This window comes from Tinamus guttatus, unplaced genomic scaffold (assembly GCF_059628265.1).
Source record: "Tinamus guttatus ecotype Peru unplaced genomic scaffold, ASM5962826v1 Tinamus_guttatus_pri_ptg000327l, whole genome shotgun sequence".
NCBI lineage: Eukaryota > Metazoa > Chordata > Aves > Tinamiformes > Tinamidae > Tinamus > Tinamus guttatus.
Window position 1 is genome coordinate 11,041,041 of NW_028288861.1, and position 12,620 is coordinate 11,053,660.

Sequence of the window (12,620 nt, forward strand, 5' to 3'; positions counted from 1 at the left end):
TCCATTAAGGCAATTTTATGTTTTCTGAAGAGTAAGCAAGTAGACATAGGTTGAGGTTCTGAGAAACTCCAGGGCCATGCACATCCGCCTTCTCCTCACCTGGTCCATCTGAAGTTCAAGGGCAAATTATCCTACTCACAGGTCTAACCTAGAATTAAGATGGAAAACTAACTGCCTCAAGATCAATCCAGGTTTCATTGAAGTAAGATGGCAAAAGCAATGAGGACCTGAGAGATTACCTCACAAAAATACATCACTATATAAAATTCTACATAGAATTTCAGCGTATGGAGATGAACCCTAATTAAATACACAGATATTAATATTATTTTCTTTACATGGCCTAAAGAGTATAGATATTATTTTCAGACATTGCTTTTGATACTACCATTCAAATCTTTTACTAGATTTCAGATAGTCACCTCTGGCATCTGTTAGTTTCATAATGAAGAATGGCATGGCACATAACACAGGAAGCACACTTCAAAGCCAAAAGATTCTTAGCTTCATCATCAGAATAAATTCCTCTGATGTAAAAGTGAAAAGGCTCGTGACCATATACTGCCTACAGGACAAAGTAATTCCTCTTAGTGCACTGTACCTGGACCAAATTGTCTGCCTCGTTGACAAATCGAACACTTGCAGATCTAGACCTTCGTTGTCTATTGCCCTGTGTGTCTCCATAATCCCTGAGAGGAGAAGTAGGCGTGAAGTGATGATTCCCTTTGAGATAAGAGATTAAAAAAAAAAAAAAAAAAAAAAAAAGACAGCAACATTTCATAAGGGAAATTTTTACTTCTACTTTAGAAAAAACTTGTCTCTGATCTTCCCAACATTAAGGGCAACACAGCAATTTTGTTCTTCTAACTGTTTGCCCAAGCAATAGCCTTTCCTCTCCATGAATCTGATAGTGTTTATGTGATTAGTACTTTTATACAGCTATGGCACTAAAAACAGTTTCACAGCTTTTGACTAGAACACATGAAAGCTACAAAGGAATATTCCCCAAACTGACCTTTTTTCTAAAAAATAATAATTTGTAAAAGTATTTTCAGAAAAGAGTAGAAGAAACACCTACTAGTTCTATAACTGAAAAATATTTTAGTTTCATCTTTCTTTCTGAGTCTTGTCTAATTTCACCCATGTGTCTATAACCTTACGCATTTTTCCTCTTTGCCGTGAAGCAAACTTCATAAATTGTACCACCTTTGAAATCGAACTTTATTGCATATAGACTACAATATATGCAGGAGGCAAAGCAGTTTTATTAACAGAATGTCTTTTTTCTTTGAAGTAATCTGCAATAGCTTTTCGTGTCAGTATCTCTACACAAATATTTTTCTTAAAGTTTCTTAAATTATTGTATTGTTATTGTAATTTAAGTACACTGTAACATCTTGAGTATTTTACCTGAAACTGCTTCACCATCCAGATCACTAGCGTATAAGCTTGAAAGAGAAGCACTTCTCATTCCAGAGTTTCGAGATAACCGTTGGCTCCTTAATTGGCCTATGGACTGTTCTAGAGTTTCTTTTAGCTGAGGAGAAATTACAAATTTACAATTTTACTAACAGTGGAAGCCTCAGTATCACAATACCCCAGGACAAAATAAATAAACAAACAGTTACCAGCAATTCCAAACATCAGCCCTGCAAAAATCAAGAAAGTAATTTCAAAGATCTGGAATTTAGTTAATTCAGAAACAGCCCTACCTACCAATATAACCTATGGCCACAGATTTTCACTAAGTGACTGTACATCAAAACCTACTTACACAATTATACCTTCTAAAAGAACACAGCCATTCCTGACTTAAGAGTTCAAAAAGACCTAATTATATTCCTAAATTAGTTCTCATTGACATTATTTTTTTAATTTGCATTTGCTAACCTAGGTTCTTAGTTGTAGGTTTTTGCTACTTGTTTTTTTTTCCTCCCATACATCATCCAGATCATCTGTCCTCAACAGATACTTCTCTACAGTGGCTAAATTGTCACTTTATTTTTGCAGAATTATACCTTTTTTTCAAGGCTTAAAATATTGTTTTAAATCTTTCTGAGCCTTTTCAAGTATGCATACATTCTTGTTATTATACTATATTGCTCAAGTTAATTATCTTAATAAAAATCTCAAACCAGAATACTTAAGGATGTTCTAATGCTTTCTCAAGGAGAAAAACTACCTGAGGAAAAAAAATATATATATAGTGATGCATATGTTTAACAAAAATTTAAAAATAACTTTTGTGTTGGAAAAGCTAAACCTTAAAATAATCTACAGAAGTGCCACAGGATAAAGGAAAAAACAGCAATACCTCAAATATCAAATCTAATCACACCCTGACAAAGGCTTATCTTGCTTCTCTAACGACATTGACTTAAGAAGTGATTTAAGTAAACACTGCTCAGGTTGTGTGCTCTAGCTTCACATTGCTAATTGTCATATTCTCTACATGAAACTAGACAGACAGATCACTTTCTTAAAAGTACCATAACATTGTTAATAACTAACAGTCTTACGCTTCAGTTCCTTTAGAACAAAGCAACGTCAAAAATATATTTTAAAATTCATACCTTTATTAACATTTTTATACTACATATATATTTGTTTTCTTACAATAATAGTTCTTTAAGGTATTTACAGAATGAAGAGGGGCTACTGATAGTACAAAAGAGAAAGACATACTCTCACACACAGACAATCATCTCATAATTGAGTTTAAGTTCTCTCAAAATAGTACCTAATATTTTGGTCCTTTCCATTTTCTTATTCCTATATCGAAACTGTCCACTCCACTCTTCTATTCTGTGTTTTTCATTTTTCCCTAAAAAGCTCAGTTCTGAGATTCAGTTAGGGTCCTTCAATAATCTTCCAGCTCCTACCATCTCTATTATGGCTGTACATTTTTCAAATGCACTATCCTATCAAGCAGGTTGTTAATAAAAGCTGACTTTTCACAGAAACACTACCATGAAATACATGCAATAAATTCTGGCAAGTTAGGGAATAAAGGAAGAGAGCAAGATTTATTTTTCCCCGACTCACTTGCATGGTACTACAGACAGGGAAGGACTCACCAACTGGACAAGGAGAACACGAGCATTTCCGAGCTAGCTTTCTGTGTATTCAGAATAAGTTACCAAACAAGAGAAAACACTATTCCACTCAAGACATATGGACTGAATACAAATGAATAATAATTTCCCTAAATTATTTTACAATCAAAATCCTTTCAGGACAATGGCGGATATTTAAATGCACATTAGTCCTTTTAAGGTTACAGCAGATGGTATCGTCCAGCTGTTCTTAGGAAATTAATACCATTTAATTAAAGAAAAGGCCCTTCAGCTTCTCAGAGGTATCATTTCATACCATGGTAAGTTGACCACTTCTCAGTTTCGAAGCTTTGGTTTTAAATTGATCTCAACTTCTCCAGTAAAGAAAGCTCAGTTCAGATTTTTTACAACTGAATGGACTATCAACAACTCACCTTTTTTTCTTTTTAAAAAACCTCACAATCTAACCCAGTAATGCTCCTTCACAAAAAAAACTATACTTCTGTTGTTTTAAGAACATTATTATTTTCTCTTATTTTAACAAACAGGTGAACTTTAACAATGGTGTATAACAGTGAAGTCTGAGCATATCCACACATCCTTGCTACAACATCGCAGTATGCGGCCCTGTGCTCTCAAACAGCAAACACAAGTTCTTTGAGGCCCCCTTAGCACCACTGGTTAATTCCTTTATTGTATGGATGTGATAAAGTAATCAACAGAAAAATTTAATAAGCATATTGCGTTATGTTGCACTGGCCAACAAGTAGAAAATAACGTCTCCTCTTGTCAAGTCAAAGCAGTGATTTTATGTTAGATTTGCCCTTAAAAAAAAGCATTGGGCAATTATGTTTTTTTCCTTCTCAAAGCAAACTGCCATTATTATTATATATGTCAAGTGTAAATGCCAAGAAATACTAAATCAGTAAACCTCACTTTCCTCTCAGCTAAAAGAAGCACACAAATAAGCATCAGATAAAAAAGTATCTTCAATCCCAAAGAAATTCCAAACAAAAGCTGGCAATAGAAGTTTTTACAGTTATTTTTGATTTAAATACAGCCATTTTTGAATTCAAATATTCCCCCGCAACAGTTATATATACACATATGTACCATTCGAGTTATAATTCCTGTACCTCTGAATACTTGGATAAATTTTTAAGATATGCAAGTTCAGCTTCTAAAGAGATTGTTTTTAATTTAATACTATTTTTCCTGCATTTGCAACAGACATTAAAAATTATGTCACAATGGATTTTTATTTTGAAAATCTTAATGAACATGGATCTATATCTTTACATAAATATTGTCAGTTTCCTAGCTTTCCCAATTTATATAAGCAACACTTTCCAGAAGAATTTATGGCTATGAAGATATTCAGGGAAAAGGTGCTTTTAGAACAACACTGGTCCACATGCAGCTTACATAGTATAAACATGTTTGCTTGTTTTGTTCCTTTTGCATCCTTGTCTTTGCACTTAAAAAGCTATAAAATTCCTGGTGCCATCTGCCCCCAAAACAAGGTGCAGAGCTCTGAGAATGATTTACAAGATTGATTCTATTCTAATACTTAAAACTCAAGCAGGAAATGGGTAAAGTTTTCATATTTCTCCTCAATCTATGACATAATCAAAGGCCACCTTCCTGAAAAAGAACAGACACGGGTCAAAACAAAATTTTTTGAGTGAGGTCACACTTATCTGGATGTTTTGTAGACCACTATTTTGGGAATAATGACACTGAACTGCATTTAGCCTCCTGAGTTAAAAACTGTTGACCTTAAATTGTTTCTATACCCAACAGAAATTCCACAAGTTTAGCAGCTCTTATCTAACTGTTTCCAGGCAATACCTGCTCCACTTTGTTAGGAGCCAAGTTATAATTTTTTTCTAACCCTGAGGGCACTGATTCAGTTCTCTATGTTGCCACCTATCTTTGAATTTGTAGAACTCTATTTTTATGAGATTTTTATCCCTCCTTAAATCCAGACAAAGCTGGTTAGCAGATTGAAAATGTACTGTAGAATAGAAGATCAGACAATATAATTACCCACTGCAATTAAGATTTTATCTTATTATGATCCATTTATGCAAAAGAAACAGGCTGCCTAATACACTATTTTACTAATGCACGTTGTACTTGTCATTCCATTCTCGTGATATATATTGCCCATTGCTAACAAATTTTTAATTATGAACACCATTTAAAAAAAGACTTAAAACATTAAGACATAATGAAAGTTGCTCACAGTTGCTATGGCTTCGGTTTGTTCCTTGTTGTATTCTCTGTATTGTCCTAGCATATAGTCAACATGTCTCAGATTTCTGTTGGTATCCTTGAGAAAGAAATGGAGGAAAAGTCAAAAGAGACAAGTCTTTTTAAAAAAGGCTGAACATTCCAAATCCTATTAAAGTAATCCTGAAGATGGAAAGTGCCTCTAAAGGGGGGGGGAAAAAAAGAAGAAAAAAAAAAAAAAAAAAGCTATCCTTTACAATACAATAGTAATGTTCCAGCTTCAGAGAAATAATTTGGAAAGTTTCAGCTACCTTGTAGAAAAAAAAACATTCTAATCTAAGACCTTAAAATAAATACCACTTTGCAAGAAGGAAAACTGAGAATTAACAGATTCAGTTTCTACAGCAGCATTTTCATGACAGCTCTAGATATCTCAGCACAGCCACTGCACACCTGCCCTTCCCTTCCACACTATCATTCCTTCCTCTCTTGAGACCAGACAAAGAGCTGGATCATGTGGTAGACCTGGCTGAAAAATAGCCCACAAAAATGAATTTGCTTGAAATCAGAGTTTCAGAACAGCACCTACAAAAACCATTTTGGCAAATGCCAAAAAAAAGCATATCTTAAGAATTTTTATTATACTATCTCTTTTTTAGCTTGATGATTATCTTCCAGTCCATATATTTAAAGAGTAAATTTAGCATTGCATATGAACTTTTCTCACACATTAAAAAGCTCACACTTGTGCTGTTCAAACTAATTTACACAAATTTACAAATATTGCTTCTTACCGAGCTATTCCACACCTAGAAGATAGCTAAACTTTAAGTTGTACTGTGAGCAAGGAGACCACCTACTGTCAGTTCAGACATAGTACAATCAATGTCCCAAATCATTTTGTGCTTGCACAGAAAGCAAAGTTTCCCGTCACTACAGTATCTTACACAACTTCAGAAGTGAAAATACTATGGACATACAAACACTACAAACATTCTTAATACAACCTGTAAAGTGCTTGCTAAAGTATGGATCTTTTCTGTAACTTCTTCAGCGCCGTGGTTCCAAGTTCTGTTGTGATTTGCCCTCAAAGGTGGCCGCCTTCCTACTCGACCCCTAAGAAAGTTGTCTGAATCACTAGATGACTCTGCCATGGGTATCTTGAAATCTAAGCAGGAAGATCAGAAAGAGTAATGAGTCTTAAATGCTAACCATAACCAAACAGTCTGACTGGAAAAGACAGTCTGACAGTATGAAAAATAGGGGGCAAAAAAACATAGGCTAATCATCTTAATTTCAATACATTATGGGGGGAGAGGGGGCAAGACTCTAGAAACGCTTTTTAAGACTCTAGAAAAGTTTGTTCTCCAAAAATGCAATGTATTGGTTTATGTCAAATTCATAGAATTGCTTTGGTAACAAGTAACAAAATTTACTAATAGGAAAGAAGCAGTTGAGGCAATCTTTTATTTAAAAGTGTTAAGCACACTTATAACATTTACAAAGGTAAGCAAAGAATACACAAAGTAGATCAAGCTTGCATAAAATGGAAGAAAAATTGACTATCAAAATCCACAGAGGAGTTGAGAGCTATTAAATGTCAAATTGGAGAGAAATAACAAGTGAAAACCTAGAGTGACTGCAATAACTCTTTTCATTAAGAGACTTTATAATAGGATTTAATATTTTTATCAAGTCTGCGACTGACATTATTCATCCAGCTTGGAAACATATGATTGTATGGGGAACATACATGGGAGCTGTAGCAGATCCAAAATGAAATACAAATCAACTGGGTCATGTTCTAGAAAGAAAAAGCACCATACAAGAAGCATAAAATGAAGCTGCTTTATAAAAAGAAATAATATTTCACCATTTATATCTAATGTTGATCCAGCACAACCTGATTTACTGCATTTAGCACGGGGCAATTCAGATGACTAGAATTCAAAGATTTTTTTTGATGTACAGAAAAATATATTTTGGGAGAAAAGAATGGGATTTGTTGAGAAGGGGGTAGAGGAAAAAAAGTTGGATAATAGTCTTCTGACACGGAAAAGGAAACTATTAAAAGGTTGAGAATAAACAGTCCTGACTGCTGTAGTTAAATAAAGCAGTAAAATAGAGCAGTAACTGATAAATACCACAACACTGAATAGATAACCAACAGATTTTTTTTTAAGCAATTAGGCAAAGCAGATTGCCTAGTGGTCACAAAATAACCATCACTAAGACTTGTATCAAGAGAAGCACCTGTTGGGAGAAACAGTTTGAGGCTGCTTTGGGGAAGAGGAAACAGACCAGCAAACTTCTCCGAATACCTTTCAGCCCGGTATTCAACACAAAACAGTCACAGCATAATGGCATCATTCTTCCTGCCATTATTGCAGAGGTTTCCAAAAGAAACCATGGTGCAGATCCAATTCACATACTGCACTTTATACAAGACTCTGCAAAAATACCAAATAGCCTCCATATTTCGTTTTTAAAAGGTTGTAAATTTGTGTCCCCCACACTCAGATAGAAACCTTTTGAAAATGAAAGGCGAATAAATCAGCATAATCATGCCTGTGCTCAAGTACACCAATAATCCTTGGAGATGTTTTCTGAAGTGATAAATTGATCCCACCTGCCCTTCCCTTATCTCTCTAAAGCACATTCCGACTGCCAGGGTCAGCATTCACTGTTCAGTACCTGTCACTCTAGTCAACCGAAAAGTATAAGTGAAGCTGAGGAAACATTAACACTGGGAGTGAAAAACAAAGCACACGGCATTTTCTAAGACAGAGAAAAACAAAAGACATAGCTACTGCTAACAAGCTATAATAATTTTCATATTTACCATAATTCCGTACCCACCAAGAAATAATAATTTCCTCCTGCTAGTAACTATATAAAACTGCATTTTTTCCCTTGATCTTTAAGGAAACTTCATCCTGGCATCAGCAAGATCCATGTTCTAGCACACAGAGCTCAAGTACAAGCATGAAATATGACTTCCTTCCAGCAAGTTTCGTATCACTGGTTCTACAGCTCTTCAGGCCATCAGCGTAATTTTTCATTGACATTTTCATTTCTTGGCTAAAATATCTCTTCCTGCTCTTACCCACCAAAATCACCGTCTGTTTTCCCTTCTAGTCTGACCAAAATACCTCTGACTGGCAGCATGATCGCTCATGACCCAACAAATCAATAATGGTTGCTGGGATCAGTAACCATTTTCCAAGCTTAGCAAGCTTGGAATTTCCAAACTTTGCGATTAAGGCATTTTGTGGAAAATTCATTTAGGATATTAAGTAAAGCATGCCTTAACTGTGTATTAATGACAATATTAAGCAGGTAGCACAACATAAGCCTTATTAAGAGAAACTCAGCTCTGATGCTTATGTCCGTAGGAAATATATCCATAAGAACCTACTCTTCCTCTGATCACAGACCTTTGCTCCAGGCATCTGCAAATTTTGCCAGAATACTATTTTTATATTTAAAATATATTTAATTTCAATGGTCATAACAAATGGTTAATGCCCAATGACTGTTATATTTTTTATCTCAACTACAAAGTCACAGGGTGTTCTTTCTTTTTTTTTTTTTTTTTTTTTTTTTTTTTTTTTTTTTTTTTTTTTTTCAAACTGGATTCTTCAGACTGCGTTCAGAATTCCACAGGAAGCAACTATTTGTCTCCTCCTCCCAAATGGGGCTAAAAAGCATACACCGATTTATTAATCATGTTTTTAGACCTCTGAACAGAACTATCTCATTCAGTGGCTAGAATACTAACTCACACTAGTAAGAAGTAAGTAAGTAGTACTTAAGTAAGTAAGTAAGAGTAGTTCCAAGTGAAAGATTGGGATTAGAAACTCTTGGATTAGAAAGATTGGGATTAAAAACTCTTGTTTCACACTATTTTCACAACATTTGTTTCTAGAAGCTGAAAGATCAAAAGATAACACCAGTTAAAATATTACCAGCTTTACCTTAATGAAAGTGGGCCTTTTTGAAGATACCCAAGTATACAGAGGAAGTAGTAAGACATGAAGGGATATTCAAATCATTGAAAGAGTTTTAACTCATTTCAGTACCAAATGGCATAACCCCATAGAATACTATATTTCCTACTTATTGCATCCCAGCTAATGGGAACTAAATTCTTAACAACTCAAAAGCAAGTGAGCATCTGCACACAGCCCCACACATATCTCTTGGTGTATGTCACAAGAGAAGCAGCTGAAAACAGTTTTGAGAAGCGCCTCAACCATAAGGCTGCCAAATAAAGAAATGCTGTAACACCAGATGAAACAAAAGTGAAATAAAGATTTACAGTAGAAGGGGAAAAAAATCCATCTGGCTCATTACAACACTTACTGGACAAAGCAGTGAAGAATGCTAGTAAACAGGGAAACATAAAAGAAAATACTAGACCCTAAAGGACTTTTTTGTTGGATGAAAACTTCGGACGTATTCTTTCTGATGCTATATTAACATTCTTTTATGTTCTAACAAGCAACCTAAAAGGAACTGCAGGCACTTTTAAGTTGGAGAAGTTCAGCTTCATAGAAAAGTTAACATCCGCATTTTTAAAGGAACTACGAAAGTTTCACTTTTAGATGAGTATTTGCCAAATTGAATTAAAACAAAAGCATAATAGCATGTTTTTCCATAAATGTAGTTTGATTTCAGCACATTATTACACAACTGATGTGGCAGTGAGACACTTGCTGGTTTGGAGTCCTTTGCTGGGTTTGTGTCCACTTGAACAAATTTTAAATTTCCTTGCAGAAACAAAAACATTAATACTCAACATGTTCCTTGCTTACATTAAAAAAAAAATGTTTCAGCTTCATTGTGGATTTCCTTTCTTACAGATATGCAGAGAGAAACAAACATGAAGCACAGCTGATAAATTTCAGCAGCAGCTTCTTCAACTCAAGGGAGCAGAAGCTGAACTCACAGACAAAACCTGACTATTTTTCAAATGCTCCATTTAGCTCCGCATAGACTCATAAACATCACAAGGGAACTAACTGGGTGCTAAAGTCTTGCTTGAAGACTTGTATTTAAAATCGGGCCCAAAACTTTACAGCCCCTGGAGATGTGGACACGGGACGCTCCTGGGGCCCTTTCCATGCAGCTCCTGCTGCACCGCAGCCTTCCCAACAAGGTGACACGGGAGGGTGCCCCTGCGCTGCCAGGCTTCGGCGCCAGCAGCATCGTTGCTGCCCTGCGACTGCACCTGCCTCGCTCGCTCCACCGCAGCTCGCGGCGAACACGCGAGGCGAGCCCGCAGCCTCCCCCGCTCCCCCGGCACGCGTGGGGCTGCCGCTCACCTGGCCCCGCTGCGCCTCCTGCGCAGCCCTTGCGCCCCAGCTCCGCGCGGCGACCCGGGCCCCGCCGCCCGCGGATGGCGGCCGCGCCGCGCCCGCCGCTATGGCAACTTGAACCTGCCGCCCTGCCACCAGCGCCGCGGCTGCTTCCGGGCGCCGGGCCCTCCGCGCGGGGCACTCTGGGGCGGGTAGTCCGAAGACAGGGAGCCCGCGCTAGGATGACCGGGCGGAGGACTTCAACTCCCGAGAGGCCTTGCGGCCGGGCCGGCAGAGCCGAGGCGGGGGCGCCGCCGCAGTGGTGACGAAAGGGCAGGGCCGCCTTGCGCGAGGCCGTTGGTGCGGGCGGCGGCGGGTCTGGGTCCGGGTTCCTGCGCCATCAGCTGCCGCTGTGCGGGCGTGGGTTTCCTGGCGCTTCTGTTTGCCACCCGTAATGCTAAATAAACAGCAGGAGCTAAAACAAACACGGTTTCCATGGCGAGGCAGGTGTCTGTCCTCCTGTGTCCAAGGGGCAGGCTGGTCTGCACTGAAAGGGGGACGTGAGCTGCTCACAACGTGTCTCATTTCATTTCTTGCAAGAAAAGTATCTCCGTTCCTGCTTCTTTGCTTTATGTGCCTTCATTTAAGGCAGACAGCTTCCTCTTCACAAGTTTTGTGTATGCTACAAGAATAATTAGAAGAATAAAGTCCTCCCTGGCTGCAAAATGTTGCCCTGCTTCTTCCTCTGTGGGTGGTGGTGGTTGCAGGCCTGACCGCAGGGCAAGTCATGGCTCTCGCAGCATCTCTTCCCCCAGAGCAGATCAGGGAGGTCTCTGAATGTGCCTGAAACCTCTGGAGCTCTGTGAACTCCCTAGGTTTAGCAGCCATCGGAGGAGTTGATCCTCCATGGCTCCCAGAGTTGCTGCCAGTGCCCACAGTGCAAACCAGAGGATTGCAGAAACAGTCTCAGTGATGTCCCTGGGTTTTGTAACTTTAATGCAGCTTGTGCTATTGGCCCAAGTCAAATCCAAGCATGATCTGGACTCTGTGTTAATGAGGCTGCTGTGACAGCTGGGTCTTTTTTTTCCATATAGTGTGCAGGAAGCATCCAAACTTCCTATATGAAGTGTTTTGTTAGTTACCGGTTAGTGCTTGCTTGACTCACTTAAGAGTCATCATTTACAGAGTTCAAAATCCAAATTCCTTCATGAACAAGTATCATAGATTCACAAGAAGGTAAAACATTCTGGGCTAGGTGAATTGTCGCTGAACTTAAAAGCCGCATTTGATTCATGATTGTTGTAATAAACAGTCACACTTAACGTACTTGAGAGTCACACACAAAAGCAGGTATGTGTCATCACCCAAGTCAAAGAAAAATACAAAGTGTGCAGTCTGAATTACGAGGCCCAGTAAGTTTGTGCTACATGCTATCTCTGATCCTAGAGACACATGGAAGAGATACAATCAAAACAGAACGGAAACACAAAGAAAATGACTAGAAAGTCACCCTTAGCTGAAGAGACAAAGGCAATACGAGCCTGACAAAAATAAATAAATAAATAAATAAATAAAGGGGTAAATTTTTAGGGTAAATAAATAAAAGCTATTAGGGTAAACACAGACAGGAAGAAAGGGACTTGTAGCTATAATAGCAAATCTATTTTCTATTCCCCCTGCCTCCATGTTTTGGAGAGGACATCCTTTAAGCCTTTCTGGATAAGAAAGATTACAAGTGTACCTGCCCCAAAACAGCTTTCAAGGTTGTCAGCTTTACTAAATGCTCAAGTCTCAGGGGTGGTTTTATCTTTAATATTCTTTCAGAGCACATTAAGAACTGACAGACCTCAGGCTTCACACAGGAGTAGCTTCTATTCAGTTTTCAGCCAACTGAGTATTTTAATTTCTGCAGCCATTTTATTGTCAAATAACAAATAAATAAAAAGGTGAAGCACAAGAGTTCTTTAAAATTCTATGAAGTTCTCTACCTACCAATACTTGAAGTTGCAGATAAATTGGTTATATGGAC

General features: G+C 37.8%; 1 protein-coding gene across 1 annotated transcript in view; it reads right to left on the reverse strand.

Moving 5' to 3' along the window:
• CEP128 (centrosomal protein 128) overlaps window positions 1-6,451 on the reverse strand; it is a 92,441-nt gene extending 85,990 nt beyond the window's left edge. The window contains exons 1-4 of the mRNA XM_088529347.1: window positions 6,299-6,451; window positions 5,305-5,391; window positions 1,411-1,537; window positions 602-723 (exon numbers count right to left, since the gene is read on the reverse strand). Of these exons, the coding sequence (XP_088385473.1) occupies window positions 602-723; window positions 1,411-1,537; window positions 5,305-5,391; window positions 6,299-6,445 (483 nt within the window). The 5' untranslated portion in view covers window positions 6,446-6,451. The remainder of the gene's footprint in view (window positions 1-601; window positions 724-1,410; window positions 1,538-5,304; window positions 5,392-6,298) is intronic.
• Between the last annotated feature and the right edge of the window lie 6,169 nt (window positions 6,452-12,620).